General features: G+C 40.9%; 2 protein-coding genes across 13 annotated transcripts in view; both read left to right on the top strand.

Annotated features, from left to right (window-relative positions):
- The window catches only part of sorbs2a (sorbin and SH3 domain containing 2a), a 51,694-nt gene extending 41,395 nt beyond the window's left edge, over positions 1-10,299 (top strand). For 10 of the 12 annotated variants that reach the window (XM_088419443.1, XM_088419453.1, XM_088419451.1 and 7 more), the window contains 8 exons: positions 190-269; positions 409-506; positions 697-811; positions 1,294-1,422; positions 2,062-2,265; positions 5,741-5,778; positions 5,886-5,992; positions 7,036-10,299. In XM_088419443.1, the coding sequence (XP_088275569.1) occupies positions 190-269; positions 409-506; positions 697-811; positions 1,294-1,422; positions 2,062-2,265; positions 5,741-5,778; positions 5,886-5,992; positions 7,036-7,100 (836 nt within the window). In that variant the 3' untranslated portion in view covers positions 7,101-10,299. The remainder of the gene's footprint in view (positions 1-189; positions 270-408; positions 507-696; positions 812-1,293; positions 1,423-2,061; positions 2,266-5,740; positions 5,779-5,885; positions 5,993-7,035) is intronic. The other 2 variants (XM_088419445.1, XM_088419446.1) reach the window with 2 other exon arrangements.
- Positions 10,300-11,004: 705 nt separating this feature from the next.
- LOC148421655 (PDZ and LIM domain protein 3-like) lies at positions 11,005-18,722 on the top strand. The gene is made up of 7 exons (XM_088420433.1): positions 11,005-11,196; positions 14,390-14,541; positions 14,802-14,886; positions 15,204-15,391; positions 17,156-17,283; positions 17,359-17,470; positions 18,381-18,722. The coding sequence occupies exons 1-7, from the start codon at positions 11,065-11,067 to the stop codon at positions 18,550-18,552; spliced, it is 969 nt and encodes a 322-aa protein (XP_088276559.1). The 5' UTR covers positions 11,005-11,064; the 3' UTR covers positions 18,553-18,722.
- Positions 18,723-20,379: the final 1,657 nt, after the last annotated feature.

The following is a 20,379-nucleotide window of genomic DNA, read 5'->3' as shown; positions in this document are numbered from 1 at the left end:
GCTCAAAATGGGCCTTTGTCCTAGTTTGGAAACCCCAATCACCCGTTTTCATGTCAAGTTTTCACGCCTTTGTGTACTTGTTGGAATCACATAATGCGCCACGTGGTCCGCATGCCCATTGTGTCCCTATTGTCGTCGCTACGCTAACCGCGCTAACTTTGCACGCTTTTTGTCTCTCGGAAACCACAGACCAGGATGCGCCCAGGAGTTATTCCACACTGGACGGTCGCCACACACCCCAGAGTCGAAGAGCCACCCCCGAGAGAGAGGTAGGACCCCTTTGGTTTGCGCCCCCCATTGACGACAACCAACTCGATTAGCATTAGCATTCCTAGTGGTTCTGGTGTTTATCTCTGGTATTACTAGACGCTTTTTTTTTTGTGTCTCCCACTTTTATTCCCTCTGTAGGTATCCCATAGACAGATGACCCAACTTATTCTGTTCTCTCTCCTCCATCAGAAACAACCCGCCCGAGCTATTTACGACTTTAAGGCGCAGACGGCTAAGTGAGTACAGACTGAAGCATGATCGCCTTAACCCGACACGTTCGGAAACGGACGCTCGCTCCATTAAATTTTACGTTTCGTTTTAATGCCGTGGTTTTTGCATCCTCCCGTCACACCCCAACGGCTTTGATTGTACCTTTGCTATTCATTCGCCGTCGCCCACGCTTGAAATAACCCGACTGCGTTACAGGGAGCTGACGTTTAAAAAAGGCGATGCGGTGAACATCATCAGGCAGATCGACAGCAACTGGTACGAAGGCGAACACCGAGGCCGGGTGGGCATATTCCCCATAGCTTACGTGGAGGTGAGTGTACCGTTAGCAAAAATCGCAAAATGTAAGTGTGGGAGGGGCACGGTATCAGATCGATATCAGATTGTGACGGTATGATAATCTTGAGTAAAAATATCAAAGTGTCACTGTATCACAATAATAAAATTACAGCTATTGTTTTTTCCATTGAACACATCCTTTTATTTGCTACATTAAGAAATGTGTACCATGCTTAGTACACATCAATGCATAAATAAATACAATAACATATTTCTTGTTTAATTGTTCTCAGCAAGTCACAGTTTTCTAAGCCGTTTTTAAGAGAAAGACCTCTTCTAGCTTAAAAAATAAAAGGACGGCGATTGTCAATGTGTTAATTCTCAAAGAGGCAGCTTGTTGAGTCAACTCTGCAAGCACTAGCGATACCGCATCACCAAACATATTCAATGTATATCCGCTGTGAGGCACACTTTGAAATCAAACAGCATTCACACTCCTTGAATGTGTGTCCTTAGAAGATGGCGCCTTTGGAGAAGTCGCAGCCCAGCCGCCCACCTCCGCCCGCCCACGTCAGGGAGATCGGAGAGGCCGTGGCTCGATACAACTTTAATGCTGACACGAATGTGGAGCTGTCTCTCAGAAAGGTAGCTTGTGCCACATGTAAAGCTAATGTGAGGCATCGATACACTATTCTTTATATTACCTTCTTTTATTATCTTACGGTGGTACCTCTAACTACGTCATTTATTCCTTCCAGAAGTAATTTGTAATATGAATCATTCCTACGTAGAGCTGCTTTTCAGTTGACAATATGGATGCAGTTCACTTGTTTGCCTTGAGATGGAGCTGGTGCGTTAGTGATGAGTGCAGGGAAAGAGACACTTGTAGGTCCTTTAATTTGTACGTTACATTATTTCCAGCCATCCAGGAATCATTTACAAGTCCACAGGAGCAATAATATGTATTTATGGATTATTTTGAGCATGTAAGTTTACTTTGGTTTAGTTTGGGGTCATGCGAAGTGCTTCATGTGTGATGTCATTGCTCAAGTGCTAATGACGTGCTAACAATGCTATCGTCATACGCGACAGCCCAAAGTTGTATATTACATACGTATGTGTTTTTATGTGAATATGTACAACGTTAGCCGTAGCAAATGTCAATTTTAGGTTTGTTAATTAGTTTGTTAATTATAACGTAGCTTCATCCCAGCTACGTTTTTCCAGCGGCCAGGTAAGTCACACATAAAGTTAGTCCAATATTCGTCTGTGTGTCTGGTACAGGGCGAAAGAGTGATCGTGATCCGACAGGTGGACCAGAACTGGTACGAGGGCAAGATCCCCGAAACCACTAAACAGGGCATCTTTCCCGTGGCCTACGTGGACCTGCTCGAGCGCTCCCCCTCCAAAACCTCTGCTCACCACCTCCACCATGTGGACCCCCACGGATACCATGGCAACAGGACAGCCAGTTCTACACCCGTCAAGGTAAGGAAATGTCACCACACCGTGAAAAATCTATGAAACGGTTGAGTCGTAATCACGTTTTAGTGTATTTCAATAGATGTTTGCTGACGAAAAACTATTTGCCCACCCGCAAAAATGTGCAAATCTTTTTTAGTGCATTACCGCTAGTGGCCAGAAGGTGGTGGTAATGCTCTCAAATATTTGACAGCCATCAATAGAAATTAGAAGAAGAAATAAAAGATGCAATTAAGTCAGGATTCTATCGGCAGCTTGTGTTTGCAACTATACTGCTCTGATCAATTCTGAATAATCGAACGGCACATTATCAAGACACTCTCAAGTTTCGGAATGTTCAGAGACAAGTAAGGAATAGGAGTGTTCCAATCCAATATCGCAATATGAGATTGAGCCAAAAAAAAAAAATCTGCTTCCCCCCAAAAAATAAAGAGTATTGAATTATATTGGTCTACATTAAATATCTTGTTGTTTTTTTCCCCACCCACTTTTGTTGCCACCGCATACTAGATTCAAGAGTTTTATTGTCATGTGCATAGGAACACTACACAATGAAATTCTTATTCTGGTCACCGCCAAAATGTCAAGTAAAGAATCATTAAAAATGCTCCAAATGAATCATATTAATTGTAGCTGTTGACAATATGAATGCAGTTCACTTGTTTGCCTTGAGATGGTGCTGGTGTTTCAGTGATGAGTGCAGAGAGAGAGACACCTTTTTAGGTCATTTAATTTGTATATTTTTACGATAAAGGAATCATTTATAAGTCCACAGGAGCAATAATATTTATTTTTTGGATTCTAACTTAAGTTAGCTTGGGGTCATGCGGAATTTGGGGACACTCTTTTTGCAAGTGGATCATATAATCACGCGCACCCAGTGTATACTTTTCTATTGACTTTTTTTCCCTCTCTTCCACTTCCCTTCACGAAGACTTTCTCCCATCTAGCACCTCCGCCCCCCTCCCCCACATCCTCGCTCACGACTCCCAACCTGCGGGCGGTCACCCAAGAGTGGCTCTCCCTCACCGTGGACGCCCCGCCGCCTCGGCCCCGCTCGACCGCGCCCACGCCGCCCCCCCTCCCCGGTCACCTCGCGCCATCTCTCCGCGAGCCTCCCCCAGCCCCGCACACGCGCCCCCCCGCCGCTTTAACGCCGCTCGCTCATTCTCGCGGACGCGGCGACCGGCCCGAGCCGAGCCGCTTCGACGTCCCGCTTTGTGTCGCGGACCCTTACGACGATCTCCCGTCTGAAATTCTGGACGACCGAACTCGATCGCCCCCGTTTCAGGAATCTCGACCGGAAGTAAAAGCCCGAGCGTTCGAATCTTCGGAACCCGAACGCGCGACGGCCCGCGTTGAGTCCGGGAGTCCTCCGTCGACAAGTGGGAAGGTCTTAATTGAGTTATTCATTCAGGAAGAAGATGAGGAGGAGGCTAGAGAGGATGAGCGGGAGGTTTTTACGGGGAGACTCAGTACACAGGTAGAGCATTTGTGACCTTTCTTTTCCACGCCGCCGTTTCCACCGAGCAGTACAGTTTACACTTTTGGGTACCCGCCAAAAGGCATCATGTACGTTGTAACCCGTCACTCAAACGAACCCCACGCCCGCCGTGCAGTTCTTCTCCATTATTTTTTTGCAATTTCCCACCCGCCGGTCATACTTGGACTTATGAATTTAATTCGTTCCGGAAGTAATTTTCTACCCTGAATCTTTTCGTTTTTAACTTGTAAATAGCCTAATTCGTTCCAAGCCCCTCAAAATGCACCTAAACCCTTTAAATGAATATCATTGAATGCATCGAAAAACGATAACAAATACGTAGTACAATTACATTAGTGCATGATAATCAAGTTATGTCATGTAAAGAATCATAAAAAAATGCTCCTATACCCATATAATACATTAATCATATTAATTGTAGCAGTTGGTAATATGAATGCAGTTCACTTGCTTGCCTTGAGATGGTGCCGGTGTGTTGGTGATGAGTGCAGAGAGAGAGACAACTTTTTATTTCACGTACGTTTTTATTTCACATTTCCAGTAATCCAGCAATTATTTACAAGTCCACAGGAGCAATAATATTTATTTTTTTATTATTTTGAGCGTGTAAGTTTAGTTTGGGATCATGCGACGTGCTTCCTGTGTGATGTCATTGCTAAACATTACTTTACCATGTTTTTTTTTTTTACAATGCAAAGTTTTGACAGTTGAGTTTTAAACAGTACTTAACTGTACTGCAAGGTGGAAACACGTTTTAAATCTTTAAAAGCTGCAGGGCCTTGGATAAGACAGAAGAAAATATTTGACACGTTTAATGTGGAAGTTTTACATTTGATCATTTATGACAAATAGTGACTTCCTACTAGATTACCAGTTTGTACTTTAGTAGTGTTGTGTTTTCAGTGTTGTGTGTGATTGCCCCCCACTAGGCTGACGTCTGTCCCCCCACTCGCTCACCTTCTCCTCCCAGCGCCCCCCCGTCACCCACCTGGCCGCGGGCCCCCAACTCCCCCCCGTCCCCCCGAGCCTCCCACCGCCCCCCGCCACTGCCCGTCTTTTCCTGCTCGCCCCCGCTCTCGCCCGCCCCCTCCGTGTCCCCCCCACTGTCTCCCCCGCACTCGGCCGCGTCCACCTCGCCCCCGCTCCTCATCTCCCGCCGCTCTCCCCCCGCGGCGCCGCACCCGGGCCGTAGGTCTCCCAAATTGAAGGTAAACTCGGGAGTGGCTCCGAGGATGAGATCTAACCCTAATTTGTGCTCGTTTGGGAATGACCAATGGATTCGTCGCTTCATGTGAAGCGGCTCGTGGATTCACGGAATTTACTAAACTGCAGAGGGCAGCGGGCCGAGATTACATCCTGACGTTGCGGAGACCCTCTTTGCATTGTTTGTGGCAAAATCTATCTAACTACAGTATATTTTTCTAATATTAAAACTTGTGGTTTATTTGTCTTGTTTGAAAGTGATCTGGTGTGGATTTTTAGAGCGTGTTGCCCTTTGTCCACTAACCGAAATGACGGCGTGGTTGAAAACCATAAATGTGGTGTCTTGGGCGCTCGTCGGCCTTCAGCATGTCAGCGTTTGGCTTTGCGCGTGCTGGACGTGAGCGCCGGTGGCTTGCCGTGCGCGGCTCGCTACGGTAGCCCAAACCTCCATTTTGCCTTTTGTGTATGCCCGCCGCGCAGGATCCAGTGGTGGGTGGAAAGCCGCCTCGTAGCCCCATCTTGTCTCGGAGGCCCTCTAGAGGTCGAAGGGTAGGGGGACACGTCTTTGACTCATCTCAAGTCGCCCGGCTAGCGCGCAGAGGATTTGTTTTTACTTCCGAAAAACATATGTGATGCGTTTCACAAAACCGGGCCTACGTCTTTAGTTTGAAGTCATTGAACAAAAAAAAAATATATTATTAATATTAATTCATATTCATATTTTTTTTAGATTTTTAAACAATTTCCGACACATTTTCTTTCTTTCTTTTCCAGCGATTAGTCCAAGAAGCACTCCATGGCGGAGGAGAACCGTAAGTCATCTTTCCGAAAAAAAATCTTGAGTAATTTTATTTTTTTTAATTTAGCACCGCTTAAAGCGGGTAATGGACGACTGACATTTTTTTTTTTTAATTCGTAGCTTCCAGGCCGTGTACAACTACGCGCCGCGCAACGAAGACGAACTGGAGCTGAAGGAGGGCGACGTCGTGGAGGTGATGGAGAAGTGCGATGACGGTTGGTTTGTCGGTAAGCTGTCAACTTTATTCTCAAGGTTTTTGAGTAGGAGCATGTAGTTAGCACTTTAGCACTTAATCAATGACATTACACCGGAAGAACTTCGCATGACCCCAAACTAAACTTAAGTAAACGTTCACACTCAAAATAATCCAAATAAATATTATTGCTCCTTTGGACTTGTAAATGATTCCGAGATCACTTGAAATGTCAAAAAGAAACATACAAATTAAATGTCCTAAAAAGGTGTCTCTCTCTATCTCTCTCCACCAATTCAAAAGTTGTTTTTTTTTTTTTTTTGTACATTATATATTTTGATTATTATGCACTAATGTAATTCCAATGTGTATTTCTTACCATTTATGATGCATTGCTTTAAAATTTAATAATATTCATTTCAAGGGTTTAGGAGCATTTTTTGTGGACTTGGAACAGATAAGGCTATTTACCTGTAAAAAGCATCTCTTCTAATGAAAGATTTACAAATTTACTTCCGGTTACAGTTACAAATGACTTCCGGAAGAAATTAATTTTGTAATAACATTGTTATGTGTTCCAGAGGTAATTTTTTAAGGTGAATCTTTTGTAAGTAGGGACATTTTTACATGTAAATAGACTAATCCGTTGCAAGACTTAAAAAAAAAATTGTAACAGTTAATATCAACACAGTTCATTTAATGCCTTGAAATGGCGCTGTTGTATCGGCGGTTTGTGCAGAGAACTTTGTTTAGGTCGTTTTATTTGTATGTTTTTATTTTACATTTGCAGTGAACTAGGCGTCATTCACAAGTCCACAGAAGCAATAATATTTATTTTGGGATCATTTCAAGCACCTGAGTTTACTTACGTTTAGTTTGAGGTCATGCGAAGTACTTCCTGCTTCCAAGCGCCGGTGTCTCGTGTATCATAATTATACGCTAACAATTTCGCCTTTCGTAATCCAAATTTTCTTTTGAAGTTTTTCGGTGACGTAAGTAGCGGTACAGCTGTAAGAAGATTTCCTTTACAGTTAGTAATGCGAATGGACGCTAATCACATATCTTTGGTTTCCATAGGAACATCTCGTCGGAGCAAAATGTTCGGAACTTTCCCAGGAAACTACGTGAAGCAGCTACCGTGAATGATTCCCGGCCCCGCCCCCCTCAGCACACAAGATGCGTGGCTGTGTGTACGCGTGTGTGTAAGTGTGTGTGTGGCCACGCAGCTCTCACTAGCCATCTTCAACGGAAGACCTCGTTAGTACAATTTTTTTCGGTCCTTTGTACGCTTGTTTTTACGGGCGCGTATGAGCCGAAAAACGACAATGACGGAAAAATGTTTTTGGTGTGTGTTTGCGGGTGTGTGTTTCTGCTGCATCACTTGTTTTTCTTTTGTTTGTTAAAAAAAAAAATAATCCTTCGCACCCCAAAGACATTCAACGACAAATTTTGTGCAATGTTACAAACGTCACCGTCACCGCTAGCATTTTTGCACTTTAAATCATTTGTGTTTGCTTGTTTATTTGACGTCAGATTTCACCTTAGAGAAAGATTTTGCCGTTTTGGTGGTCTTGATACCATTTTTTTGTATTTATTAGCGTTCCAACACTAAGGGGGATCGTATCATTGTTTTGTTTTAGTTACGATTCGTAAATTGGACGAAAAACACACAAAAAAAACTTTTGTTATTATTATTCGAAAGGCAACGAAAAAACTTTCTTGTAGATTTAGTCATAAAGTTTCTATTCATTGCAGTTATTTTTTCAAGGAAACGTTGGACTAAATTTTTGAATTTCGTTTTTAAATCTTGTCACAATCGTCGCACAGTGGGTGTCGCCAAATTGTCTCGCTTGTGAGCCACACACAGACAAACAGAAAGATATAAGGGCAACAAATGTTTATTTTGTTTTATTTCATTTTATTTAACATGATAAAAAGCAATCAATCACGCAATTACCGCGATACTAAATCTGATATGTGCAGTATCAGCTGATACCAATACCTTACTGATACCAACGCATTTGGATGTTTTTTTCTACGATACTAAAGAACAATACTCATTTGCCCCACCATTTGTTTATTTCTCCGGGCCAATAGGATTTCTTTACGCATCGCGGCAAGATGCTGCGTTCAAGTTCCATTTTAGAATAGGAAAATTAATTACTATCAAAAATAATGTCAAAAATAACCAGCATTTCGGGTCAGGTTCAAATGTTTTTTTTTTAGCATATGCCGCGGGCCACAAAAAAAGTGGATGGCGGGCCGCAAATGGCCCCCAAGCCGGAGTTTGGACACCTCTGTTGCACAGTGACCATTTTTGTTATGTTTGTAATCTCTCTATGACAAACGGTCTTTAAAACTTAATCGCAAACGTTTGAGTTTTTTCTTGGAAAATCGCCAACATTTGAGGCTTTCGCTAGATATTGACAAAAGTTGTTTTTTTTATCAGTTTCACACTAGTTTCTTTTTTTGTATAAATTACCTTGCAGAATTTGATGATATTTAGAACGTTTTACAATGCACAGTGACAATATACAATAGTCTGTTAATTTTTTTATTTTTTTTGCTTTATGATTCTGTATTGGGTAAATTTCCAACAAAAGACTCCCATTGTATCACAAAATTGCATTTTTTTTTTGTGTTATACGCATAACTACGCGTTTCTATGGAAATCATATATGATCATTTATTTATTTGATAACAAACAAGCAAATAAAAGTGGTTCAAAATCATGCGAAACAGAATAAACAAACCAAAAAATTGGACTTCAAACATTCTGAGCGGGAAATCAATTGTTACATTTTTACCGTTTTTTTTTTTTTTTTAAATACGGAAAAAAAATGTGTGTTGAACTCATTCAATGCCAGGGACGTATTTTCACGTTTTTTTTTAAGAGTTCCAACAATCAATCTCAGATACGCAAGTATTAAATCGATACTTACTGTACGTACATTTAGGACACTAATTTTGAGATACTTAAATTTTAAATTGATACCGAAGTATGTGGGATTGATTGTCCAATCTCTTAAAAAAAAACAAAAAACGTGAAAATGCTTCCCTGGCATTGAATGAGTTACGATACGTTTGTGTTTTCGTTTAAAGTTCAGAGTTGCGTTTTTCTGTCAACTAATCTAGTGTGCTAATTAACGCAAAGTGTACTGGATTATGCGCTGTCAATTTTGTTTTTGAGATGGGAAAAAATTTGCGTCGATAATATATTTCAAACTGCGTATTAGCTGTGATGTCACACAAAGGATTTTTTTTTTTGACAGTTAAGCACCTTAAGATATAATATTTTTATCATAAATTCACATTTGTGTTGCTCACATTTCAGTGTGTGCGTGTGTGTGTGTGTGTGCGCGTATTTTCTAAGCCTTTTGTACGTTGTCAACGTCCACACGCTTTATAAAAACTCACTTTTGGCTTTACTCTAATTTCTTTGACTTTGTTCTTTCCTGTTTTTACACCATTTTTCTTACGGCGGCCCTCAAGTGCAAATCACACAAGCAAAAAAAGAAAAAGGATATCACAAACAAAAAACAAAAACGCCTTGCAAGAGAAGCGCAGAAGAAAAAAGAGGCAAGTAAGTAAAAGGACACACGCAAGAAAAAAGAAGTAAAAAAAGGCACACGTAAGAAAAAAGAAGCAAACAAAAAAGAACACATGCAAGAAAAAAGGAGCAAAGAAAAAAGAACACACGCAAGAAAAAAAGCAAACAAAAATGGACGCACGCAAAAAAAGAAGCAAACAAGTAAAAGGACACACAAGAAAAAAAGTTAAAAAAAGGCACATGCAATGAAAAAGAAGCAAACAAAAAAAGACGCACACAAGAAAAAACAAGCACACAAAAAAGGACATACATGCGTCATGTGTCCTTTTTTGTTTGCTTCTTTTTCCTTGGTAATCACACTAACAAAGAACACAGCAAAAGAGGAAAAATGTCATCACAAACAAAAAACAAAAACTTCTTTTTTCTTAAGTGTTTTTTGTGGCTTCCTTTTTCTAGGGTGTGTCCTTTTTCTTGTGCGCTTCTCTCTTGTCAGGCGTTTTTGTTTGCCATTACCTTTTTTCCTGTATAGTTTTTTTTTTTTGTATATGTGATTTTCACTTTAGGGCCATCGTATTTTTCTTGACTCAACACCGCCTTAAAAAAAAATACCAACTAGAGCTTGATAGTCAAGTAATGTGATAAATGCAAAAAATGTATGAATAATAATGTAGTTAAAAAAAAGCTTATTTGTAAACAAATCACACATGCGCACACAACAAGTGTCAAGTATTTCTACTTTGCATTTTACGGGGCTGTATTGTTATGAATAAACGCTTAGCTCTATGGTCTTATTCCTTTCACTGTTCTTTATGAATTTTCAAATATTATTTTTATGCAGTAGTCGTAGTTTTTATCATTTTGATACAGTGTGATGTCATAGAAATGTAACAAGTATTACTTAGAATTCTTCAACCTTGGTGCACCAGCCTGGACAGTAACATTGGAAACATTTGTTTTGAAAAACTCATTCAATCCCAAAGACGTATTTTTACGATTTTCAAAGTTCAGACATGAAATGACAGGTGCCCGATGAAGGTTTTTTTTTCTGTCAAGTGCTCGGCTAAAGTAAACACATAAATCTCAATCACAAGGCACAAATACGACTTCTTCTGAACCAAATAAGAACTACAAATCCAACAAGAAGAAAATATCCTGTCATGTGTCTTTTTTAGAAGGGATGAAAGGATGCTTTCAAGGGGCGGGCTTTCAAGTTTGTGCGGGGGGGGGGGGGGGGGGGGGGGGGGTCCTGGCTGGTCCTTAAAGTTCCTGCGGGACCTCGGAGCAGGAGCGGGCGGACCAAAAAAGGAGAAGTGTGGCGGGGGAGGGGGGGGTTGTAAAGTGTCCACGGATGATTTTTGGTGGGGCCTGGGGAGGAGGAGGGAGTGTGTGTGTGTGTGTGTGTGTGTGTGTTGGGGGGGGGGGGGGGCACCCATCTTCACATCGGTGAAATATTCAGAACGGCCAGCACGGCCAAAAAGCAGTTCGGGGGCGGGGCGGCCTCCAACCCCCCCCTCCCCGGGACACTCCCCGGCTTTTTGATATCGCCGGACTCTCGGATGGCCCTCAGTGCGGGGACGTCGCCGTTCAAAGGGGCCATGGCGTTCACGGTGGTCCTGAACGGGCCGGCCCCCTGGGGCTTCCGTCTGGTGGGCGGCAAGGACTTCAACCAACCGCTGACCATCTCCAGGGTGAGTTTTGCCGCTTTTCTACAATCTTCTGTCACCCCAAATGTTTCCCATACAAGTGAAGGCTGGGGGGGGGTCTAACGTGTGTCAATTTGCACCTGTGCCAGTGTGTTTGCTCTAGGCTTAGATACAAATAGCAGCTTACGTTATGCACACACACATATTTATATATGTATACATATGAAGTAGGGCTGCACGATTATGGTCAAAATGATAATCACGATTATTTTGGTCAATTATTCATCATGTTTGGTCAAACGTCGATTTATTGCCTTTTTTTTTTTAAACGAGCAGTATATAAACAAGGCGTCAAGGCTGGATACTTACAAATAACAATAATAAACTCAAATAAATCAAGTAAATCATAATTATAACAAACGGCACAGGTGAGAAACTCGACGCCATTTCACACCGGTAAATAATAAGCAGAGGCTTTTGTCATGTAAACATGTGGGAAACTTTGCCCCCTGGTGGCAGGATGACAAAGTGCTTGATTTGACATGTAGGTTGCCGGCTTTTCGAATGTAAATATCGCAGAAGTTCATCTTAATTAATCGTGGCAGCCAATATCGCGATCGCGATTCAAATTCGAACAATTGTGCAGGCCGATATGAAGTGGTTACACTGGGCAAGTTTTGGTAAGAGCAATCCAATCAAACGTATTAAAGTCTAAAGTAGCATAAATGATACAAGTAATTTAAAATATGTAAAAACTACAATGCTAGAACATCTGAACTTTTTTCTGCAGGAAGGTGTGCACACTTATGCAAGCGCTTCATCTCAGTCGTTGATTTTTCAGATATGTTGTACAGGTTATGAGTCACATTAATGATGGAGACAAGTTTTGGAATGATTTCTCTTGGTGTCATTTGTTTTTACCGTAATAACCTGGCGTGTCAATAGGGGTGTGTAGACTTTTTATAGCCACCGGATTACCCGCGCGGGAATTTGTGAGCACATACTGGAGATACCAAAATGTTACCAGATGCGCCAATGCTAATCATTGTTCACATGATTGCAGAAAGTGTGGGACAAAAAGTGTGTTAATAAAAAGAAAAAAAAAAAATGACATCAACCTTTGATAAAGATTGTTTTAGCTTACCACATAAATGGAAAGCACCCATATAGCAACAAAGATGCTAACTTAGCAAGCCATAGCAAGGCTAAACTAAACTGAACAGTTTTTATACATACGGTAGATCAGTTAAATGCGGATCTTAATTATTTAATCTCAATAGTTTTGGAATATCTTGACAGCCCTGAATGTGCATTCGAATGGACAAATGTAGATTTGTCATTGTGTTCATTGAAATTTGATGCATCATAAATATTCATCGTATCGACACGCAGTATCAGCGCGGTCCGAATAACACTCGATACTCATGCTCTGTCCAGACATTCCGATGACAAGATCCTTTTTATAAGCCACCGGGCAAAAATCTCATGTCAGTAAAAAAAAAAAAAATCCAGGACAGGAATAAAACAAGTTGAAAAGCACGTTGGCGGCGTGTACGACATGTGGAGCGTGACACAAGAGCAGGAACATTACAACAATTTAGACGCGATTCCATCTACTAATCCATCACCAGCGCCCGCTCGCTATTTTTAGGAAAAGACATCAGGAACAACTGGGGCCATCGTTACAAGGCCACAGTGTGCGGGTGTGTCTTGTGTGTGTGTGTGTGTGTGTGTGTGTGTGTGTGTGTGTGTGTGTGTGTGTGCGTGTGTGTGTGTGTGTGTGTGTGTGTGCGCCTGCACTGCCTTTTTAGGACAGGAACATCACCTCCTGGTCTTTATGGGCAGCCAGTAGAATGTAAACACTAGGGATGGCTGTGTCCTTTTTTTTTTTTTTTTCTTAAAGAGATACAAGTGCCCTTTATTGTGTGAATTCTGACCAGCATAAATCACCATTATCAATGTGCTGATAATTCTGAGCTCACCTCATAAATGTTTGTTTTGTGTTTATCTAGCTAGCTAGCTAGCAAAATACATAACAAGCTAGCAAGTTATGTAGCTAGCTATAGATAGATAGATAGATAGATAGATAGATGCTAGCTAGCTAGCAAAATAAATAACAAGCTAGCAAGATCTGTAACTAGCGATAGATAGATAGATAGATAGATAGATAGATAGATAGATAGATAGATAGATACAGTAGATGCTAGCTAGCAAAATAAATAACAAGCTAGCAAGATCTGTAACTAGCGATAGAGAGAGTGAGAGAGAGAGAGAGAGAGATAGATATATAGATGGATAGATGGATACAGTAGATGCTAGCTAGCAAAATAAATAACAAGCTAGCAAGATCTGTAACTAGCGATAGATAGATAGATAGATAGATAGATAGATAATGGCAGTCCGAGCTTTTCATACTTCCTACTCAAATAATTAGCCCTCATAATACTATCATGTATGACACCACAGCTGGAGAAATCGTATACAGAAGCACACGTACACATTACTCATGTACGACACAGGCTATTTTATATATATTCGAATATATATAATACCTACTTATATGTATATGTACATACTGTATATAGCTGTTAACATCATCCTCAGCATGCAGCGGAGTTTGTCTTGGTGGTCCCTTGAGGAAACATCTGCTTATTGCTTCGTTAGATGCTAGCTCATGTTCAGCAGCTGCGTGCTAATTTTGGCTACATGACAGTGGGAACAAAGCCTCGTCAAAATTATAAATCTGCATTTTGTCATTTGCTTTAATACTACACACCAATGAATGAATGGTCAATATAGAAATGACATTTTTTTGTATCTGACATCTGTCAGCCATAAACTGAAGAAACATAGCGAAAATAAACAAAGCGAAAAAAAAAGGATTCGGACATTCTGAGTGGGGAAAGATCTGATGTGTGCCATAAATCATCACTCCCTCTTTGGAATCCACTTTCAAGGCCATATTTATAGTCACATGACCTCATTGTGTGTGTGTGTGTGTGTGTGTGTGTGTGTGTGTGTGTAGTAATGTAATAAGGTCATGCCCCACGCATCGGGAGCCAGAATGTTCTTTGGGAACCTTTGGCTTGATCTTTTTGCGACCTCTCGTTAGACTTGGGGTGTGTGTGTGTGTGTGTGTGTGGGGGGGGGGGGGGGGGGGTCTTTTGATGTGAAATGACTGTCATGTAAAATAGGACGGATTGTAGAAAATAGGGCACAAGATTTTCTGCCTTTGTAGATCACGCCGGGCAGCAAGGCGGCCGTGGCCAATCTTTGCGCCGGCGACCTGATCGTGGCCATCGAGGGCGCGCCCGCCGCCGACATGCTGCACTGCGACGCGCAAAACAAAATCAAAGAGGCCACTCAGCAGCTCACGCTCACCGTCGAAAGGTGAATGCGCTCCCGGAAAAAAAATCATCTCATCTTATTGTTAAAAATGAAATGAAAATTACAAACATGGGAACGTTTTATTTTATTTGTTGCAATTTGGGGGGGATTTTTTATTTTTTTTTTATTTTTGAGAGCTAAAAATTCCCAATTTGATTTTTTAAATACAAAAAATAATACAAATAAAATAATTTATACGTGCATGTATAATGTTTAAGATTCACGTTTGTTTGTTTGTTTTTTTTCCGACCGTGTTTTGGTAGAGGCGAAGCTAAATTGTGGTCGCCGCGGGTGACGGAGGATGGCAAAGTCAGCCCCTTTAAGGTCAACCTGGAATCTGAGCCACAGGTGAGTAGTCATAGCTTGTCAAATCGTTTTTCTACATTCACTTTTCACAAAGCCAAAAACGAAGCGCTCTTTCTGAGCAACTGGAACGTGTTCCAATACTTTTGCTCACTTGTAAAATGACTTGCTTCGAGCTCAATTTGTTGTGACTATATCGCAAAACCTTTGTTTTAATTTGGAACGCAAATACCGCATCCTCAAAACGCAATAACAAAATCTAAGAACCCGACCCCGCTGTCCCAATACTTTTGAAGGAGCCCCTCGCCTGCATCCGTCCATTCGTTCTTTTGGTCACTTTGACCTTTTGACTTTGGGCGCAGGAGTACAAGCCCGTCGGCGTGGCGCACAATCGGCGAGCTCAGCCGTTCGTGGCGGCCGCCAACATCGACGACACCCGTCAGGTGGTCAGCACCACCTACAACACGCCCATCGGCCTCTACTCCTCCGGGAACATCCAGGACGCCATGGAGGGCCAGATGAAAGGATTCGTCCAGCCCAAACCCGACAGGTACATGCGTGCACCAACACTAATACATATACAGTGATCCCTCCTGCTTCGCGGTTTTTTCCAGGAAAAATAACAAATATTTCAAAATAAAACATCATTTAAAAAATGTGCAAAAATTGAAAAAAAAAAGTACACTGTACGGTACTGTATTCATCAAATAACGAAGTAATATTAGTTAATAACTATGTTAAGAATTCTTCAAGCGTTGGGGTTCGTGACGTTTTTTATCTTATTTTGAAATGCTTGCTTTTAATTTGTCGGGTCGCGTTGCATTTCTGTTTTCTTCCTGTTTGACGTTCTCCGTGCGTCATTCGGCTCGTTGCGGTGACATAGTGAATGACAACGTAAGCTCATATTTATAGTTTATTAATCATTTATGTTGATAACGCACGCTACTGCCTATGTTTAGTAAGCGATGAGTGTTTATTCTATTTATGTGTTGGTTTGTGTGGAGGTTGCACTTTCTAGTTAGTAGTTGTTGTTAGTTGTTGCTAACCCGCTAATGTCGGCTAAAAATACAATAAATTCATAAATTTAAGTGTTTATATGTTCGTTGACTGACTTTAAGATTTTCGTTGATTTATTATTCAACAGATACTACATGATACACCATACAAGAGCCAAAATAAATGTGAACTTCAACGTGATGACTTGCGTCCTCTTTCGCCGGAGTCTTGGTGCAGATAAGCAGTCCTGAGAACACATTCTCAACAAACTAAGTCATATTAGTTGTTTAATGAATATACAATAATGTTAATAAGGATAATGTCATGTTAAATAATAGGAGAAAGGAAATAAAATAGGCAAAAAATACAAAAAAAAAAGGATTGTTTATGGTTACTGCGGCTATATTGGGGTGTACATAGAAATCTAGGAACTGATACCCTACTTCGCGGGTTTCAGACTTCGCGGGGGGTTGACAGCCCCCATTAACCGCGAAGTAGGGGGGCTCACTGTATATACATATAGTATACATATATATATATATATATATATATATATATATATATATATATATATATATATATATATATATATATATATATATATATATATATATATGTGTGTGTGTGTGCATATATACTATAGATTTGCGTGTGTGTGGTGGTGACGATATATGAATATGAATCAATGCGAGCTTCGTTGTTACGCAACCTCATAAAGGAGCAATGAATATGTTGTTCCAGGCCATTTCCTGCTTAGGAGCGCTGCGCCAAGCATGCAGATTTGCTGGTAGTATGACGAAAGGATGCAACGCTGGGACTTTTAGCGCAAATGGGGTGATGTGTGGTTTGCTTTGACGCACGCATATAATCTGATGGAGCGTACGTTTGAGGTCAACCCTTGTGCAGTATTTTCAGCATATTAGGGTCATTTTCTTCTTCATCATTCTTGCAGTATTTTAGCCAAGGGATAGCACAGTCCTGGTGGTGCGATAACTCTGCGGTCTCGCCATGAAGTTTGTCACCATCTGGGTGAAATTTCAGCTCCCTGCTTTCATATTGCAATGCTTTCCTTTTGACGTGAAAGGACTTTGTGTTTTTTTTTTTTTTTTTTCAGAAACTTTTCCATTTAAGTTGTCGTACTAGCTAGCTTAGCACTAAGCTAACAAAGGAGGACCCCTCGTCAATGCGCTCTAACGTCCATCTGAAAAATTTCTTCGAGGCTTCTAGTAAAGTAACGGCAGCTGTTTGCACTGCCTCTATGGCCTTCATTTCCCGATGACGCAAAATAATCAATAACGTGCCGACGTGTCGCGCGCAGCCCAAGGACGCTGGCTAACATCGAGGATTCGGACGTCTACCGCATGCTGCAGAAGGACCACGAGGAACCGGGACAACCCCGACAATCCGGATCGTTCAAGGCGCTGCAGGAATTTGTCGAGAGCGACGGTCAGTTCGCAGCAATTCAAGCTAGCCGACGCCGTTCCCGTTTACGTTTTAATACTGCGATTGATTTTGCGGCAGGCACCAAGCCCATGGTGACCAGAACCGTCAAGGCGCCCACCACCAAACCCAGCGCACCTGCCGGAAACCTCCAGAAACTTCCCATCTGTGACAAGTGTGGAAACGGCATCGTGTGAGTGCAAATTCACCTGCTGTATTCAACGAAAACAAAATAAGTTGGTTCAAAATAACCCAATTGTGGGTCAAAAAAGATTGACGGAATATTTTTGTCAATTTTGTCAATCTGTTTGAGCCATATTTTTGTTGTTTTTGACCCAGCTGCATTTAGAGTGCGTGTAACAGCGATTGAGGCCAAGTTCCAATCATATACTGTGCTCTGAAAAGAATTGAGTTAAAAGTAACCCAGTTATGGATCAAAAAAGGAGCTAGTCAAAAAATATTGTTTTTTATTCTTCTAAGTTGGTATGCACAAATAATCCAAAACTGGGTCAACTTTGACCCAACTTTCTGACTTATTTTTTTTACCCTTAATTGAGTTATTTGAACCCAATTGTTTTAGAGCCCTGATCAAACTTTAAAAATAGCCATATTAAAAAATAGTAATAATAATTATGAGTATAAAAAACAAAAAAAAAAACACCAACCCAATATTTTAATCAGCCTTTTGTACGTTTTTGATTGAAAAAGTAAATAAATAAATAAAAAATAGGTCATTTTGGATAAGACTACTTGGGTTGTATCGCCCCAGATATTGAGTCGTTATTTTTTTTTTTTTTTACCTGTAATTGGGTTATTTTTGACCCAGCTGTTTTTCGAGTGTAGTGAAAACTATCGAAAAGCTTGTAATGATCTATAATTCCATCAGATGGCTGCAAAGCGCTTGAAAAAAAAACAAACAAACAATGGAGAGGATCGTCAAGCATCAACACTTTCCATTTATTTTGTTAGAATGTGTTTTTTTTAAACACCCCAAAATTTATTTTAAACATTTAATCGTTATTGTAAAAAAAAAAAAAAGATAAAAATGTATTATAAAGTCATTTTCATTTGTTAATTTATGTTTTTTTTTTGTACTGATCCAGCGGCACAGTAGTGAAGGCTCGCGACAAGTTCCGCCACCCGACTTGCTTCGTGTGCGCCGACTGCGACATGAACCTGAAGCAAAAAGGTTATTTCTTTGTGGAGGGGCAGCTGTACTGCGAGGCCCACGCCCGGGCCAGGAGCAGACCCCCGCCCGAGAGTTACGACCTCTAGCTCGGCATCGCTCTCGGGACGGGGGGCCGAACCCCGCCCCCTGAGGGACACCGCCTGCTCGCAGCCTTCCTGTCCGCCCAAACCGCACCACTTCCTGTTTACAATTTTCATTTTCCCCAATTCCTGTTTTCTTAGTCATCATCAAGCCAATAAAGACCCATCCTGCCTTCTATCATTTTCCTTTTATTTATAAACATGTATATTAGATAAGATTACAAAATACACAGGCATATATTCTTTGTCCTCCACAGTGAACAACTAATATTAGAAGCAACTTCCTGAATACTACACGGCCAACATTCAAGTTCGTTCTTTGTCTATCTTAATGACTTTAGTATAGTGCCCTCTAGTGGACAGAACTGGCACACCAAAGGAATCAGGGCATTGAAAAGTATTGCAGCATTATTCAGATCCACAATCCTTTTTTAAAATAGTCGAATTATGTTTCTACTTTGTTTTCACACTATCATTGTGTTTGTTCCCCTTTTTGAAAGACGCATTCAAAATCTTTCTCTGTGTGACTGGGAAGACCGGCACACTGTCAATATTAATGCTCACACAAACATGCTTTTTTTGTTATTTCCATTTTTTGTTCATATTTGAGAATATTTTTAATTACCTGACGTAGTTTAAGTTGATTCTTTGTCAACCAGTTGCGCCAAGTAAACTTTTGAGTGTATTCGTTGAAGAATATGAAAATCCAAAATGCCAATACATATCATCTTTGATTTATTTATTTTTTTTGCACATATTCGGAGTTTAGAAGAAACTGGTTTTAATCCAACTGCCTTCACTCTGAGGTCCTTCATTTTCAGGAGCCCTCAAGAAGAACTGAACAAACAAGTTGAATTGAGTTATTTAATAGGGCAAAAAATTAAAATACCATCATATGTTATGAACGTAAAAATACTGTCAGTATCAACGACACGAGTACCGGTATTTTCAAGGTATCGATCGATACTAAAATCACAATTATCGGACTCTCTCACAGAGGGACGTCAAAAATAAGCGTCTTCGGCCACTTCCGGTAGGCGGAGTCACATGATTGGTTCCATCCACAACGGTCCTTGAAACTTTGCTTGATGAATGAAAATCGATTGGATTTCAAACCGCTGTCCGGATTTTATGACGACATTGACGTACGTTTTGAGGTAAAATGACTTAACCTATCGTCAATGATAAGCAGCTCTGTTTTCACGTTTTCTTTACTTTGTCAGCTACAATTAGGCTAAAAACACGCGCTAGCTGCTAGCTTAAACGGCTACCAACACCTGCAGATAGACATGCAGGTGCTCCTTTTTACAATAAGCAGAAATTTGACAAATAAGAGTCTTCAACCTGTTGAAAAACACACCTAGTTAAAGTTAACTTGCATACTAAACAAGAAGAATCGCATTTTGCAGATTTAAAACAAGACAAACAACGGCCAAAAGAATGACAGCCATTTTTAAGCTCGTCAACGTGTAACACTGGAAGTCAGGCGGTATCCAAGCTGGGGCCCGGGGGATCATTTGCGGCCCGCCACTCATGTATTAGTGGCCTGCTGTTTTCACTAAAAAAAATAAAAATATACGATACGGTCCTTAAGGCTTGTTAAAAATACATGGCTAATGTACTGAAGGGCTTTAAAAAAAATGATTTCCTACTGTTTAAACTGTTGAAATTTCATGGTTTGTTAGTTTATAGCAGTGGTTGTCAAATGGGCTTACGGGTACCCCCGGGGTTACTTGAAGGAACTCCAGGGGGTATTCAAGATGGTTTATAGTATTCTGCTAATTATGTAGAAAGCTGCAAGCAATGGCTTGAACGCAAACGGTTCAGCAGCTC

Source organism: Hippichthys cyanospilos, chromosome 7, assembly GCF_059441005.1.
Source record: "Hippichthys cyanospilos isolate Australia breed blue-spotted pipefish chromosome 7, RoL_Hcya_1.0, whole genome shotgun sequence".
Taxonomy (NCBI): Eukaryota; Metazoa; Chordata; class Actinopteri; order Syngnathiformes; family Syngnathidae; genus Hippichthys; species Hippichthys cyanospilos.
This window is presented reverse-complemented; position numbering and strand designations above follow the sequence as displayed.

Excerpts from the sequence above, each read along its gene's own strand:
- LOC148421655 (XM_088420433.1), top strand. The coding sequence starts at position 11,065 with ATGGCCCTCAGTGCGGGGACGTCGCCGTTCAAAGGGGCCATGGCGTTC. Across the intron at positions 15,392-17,155 it reads GTCCAGCCCAAACCCGACAG|CCCAAGGACGCTGGCTAACA; the intron begins GTACATGCGTGC and ends TGTCGCGCGCAG. Across the intron at positions 17,284-17,358 it reads GGAATTTGTCGAGAGCGACG|GCACCAAGCCCATGGTGACC; the intron begins GTCAGTTCGCAG and ends ATTTTGCGGCAG.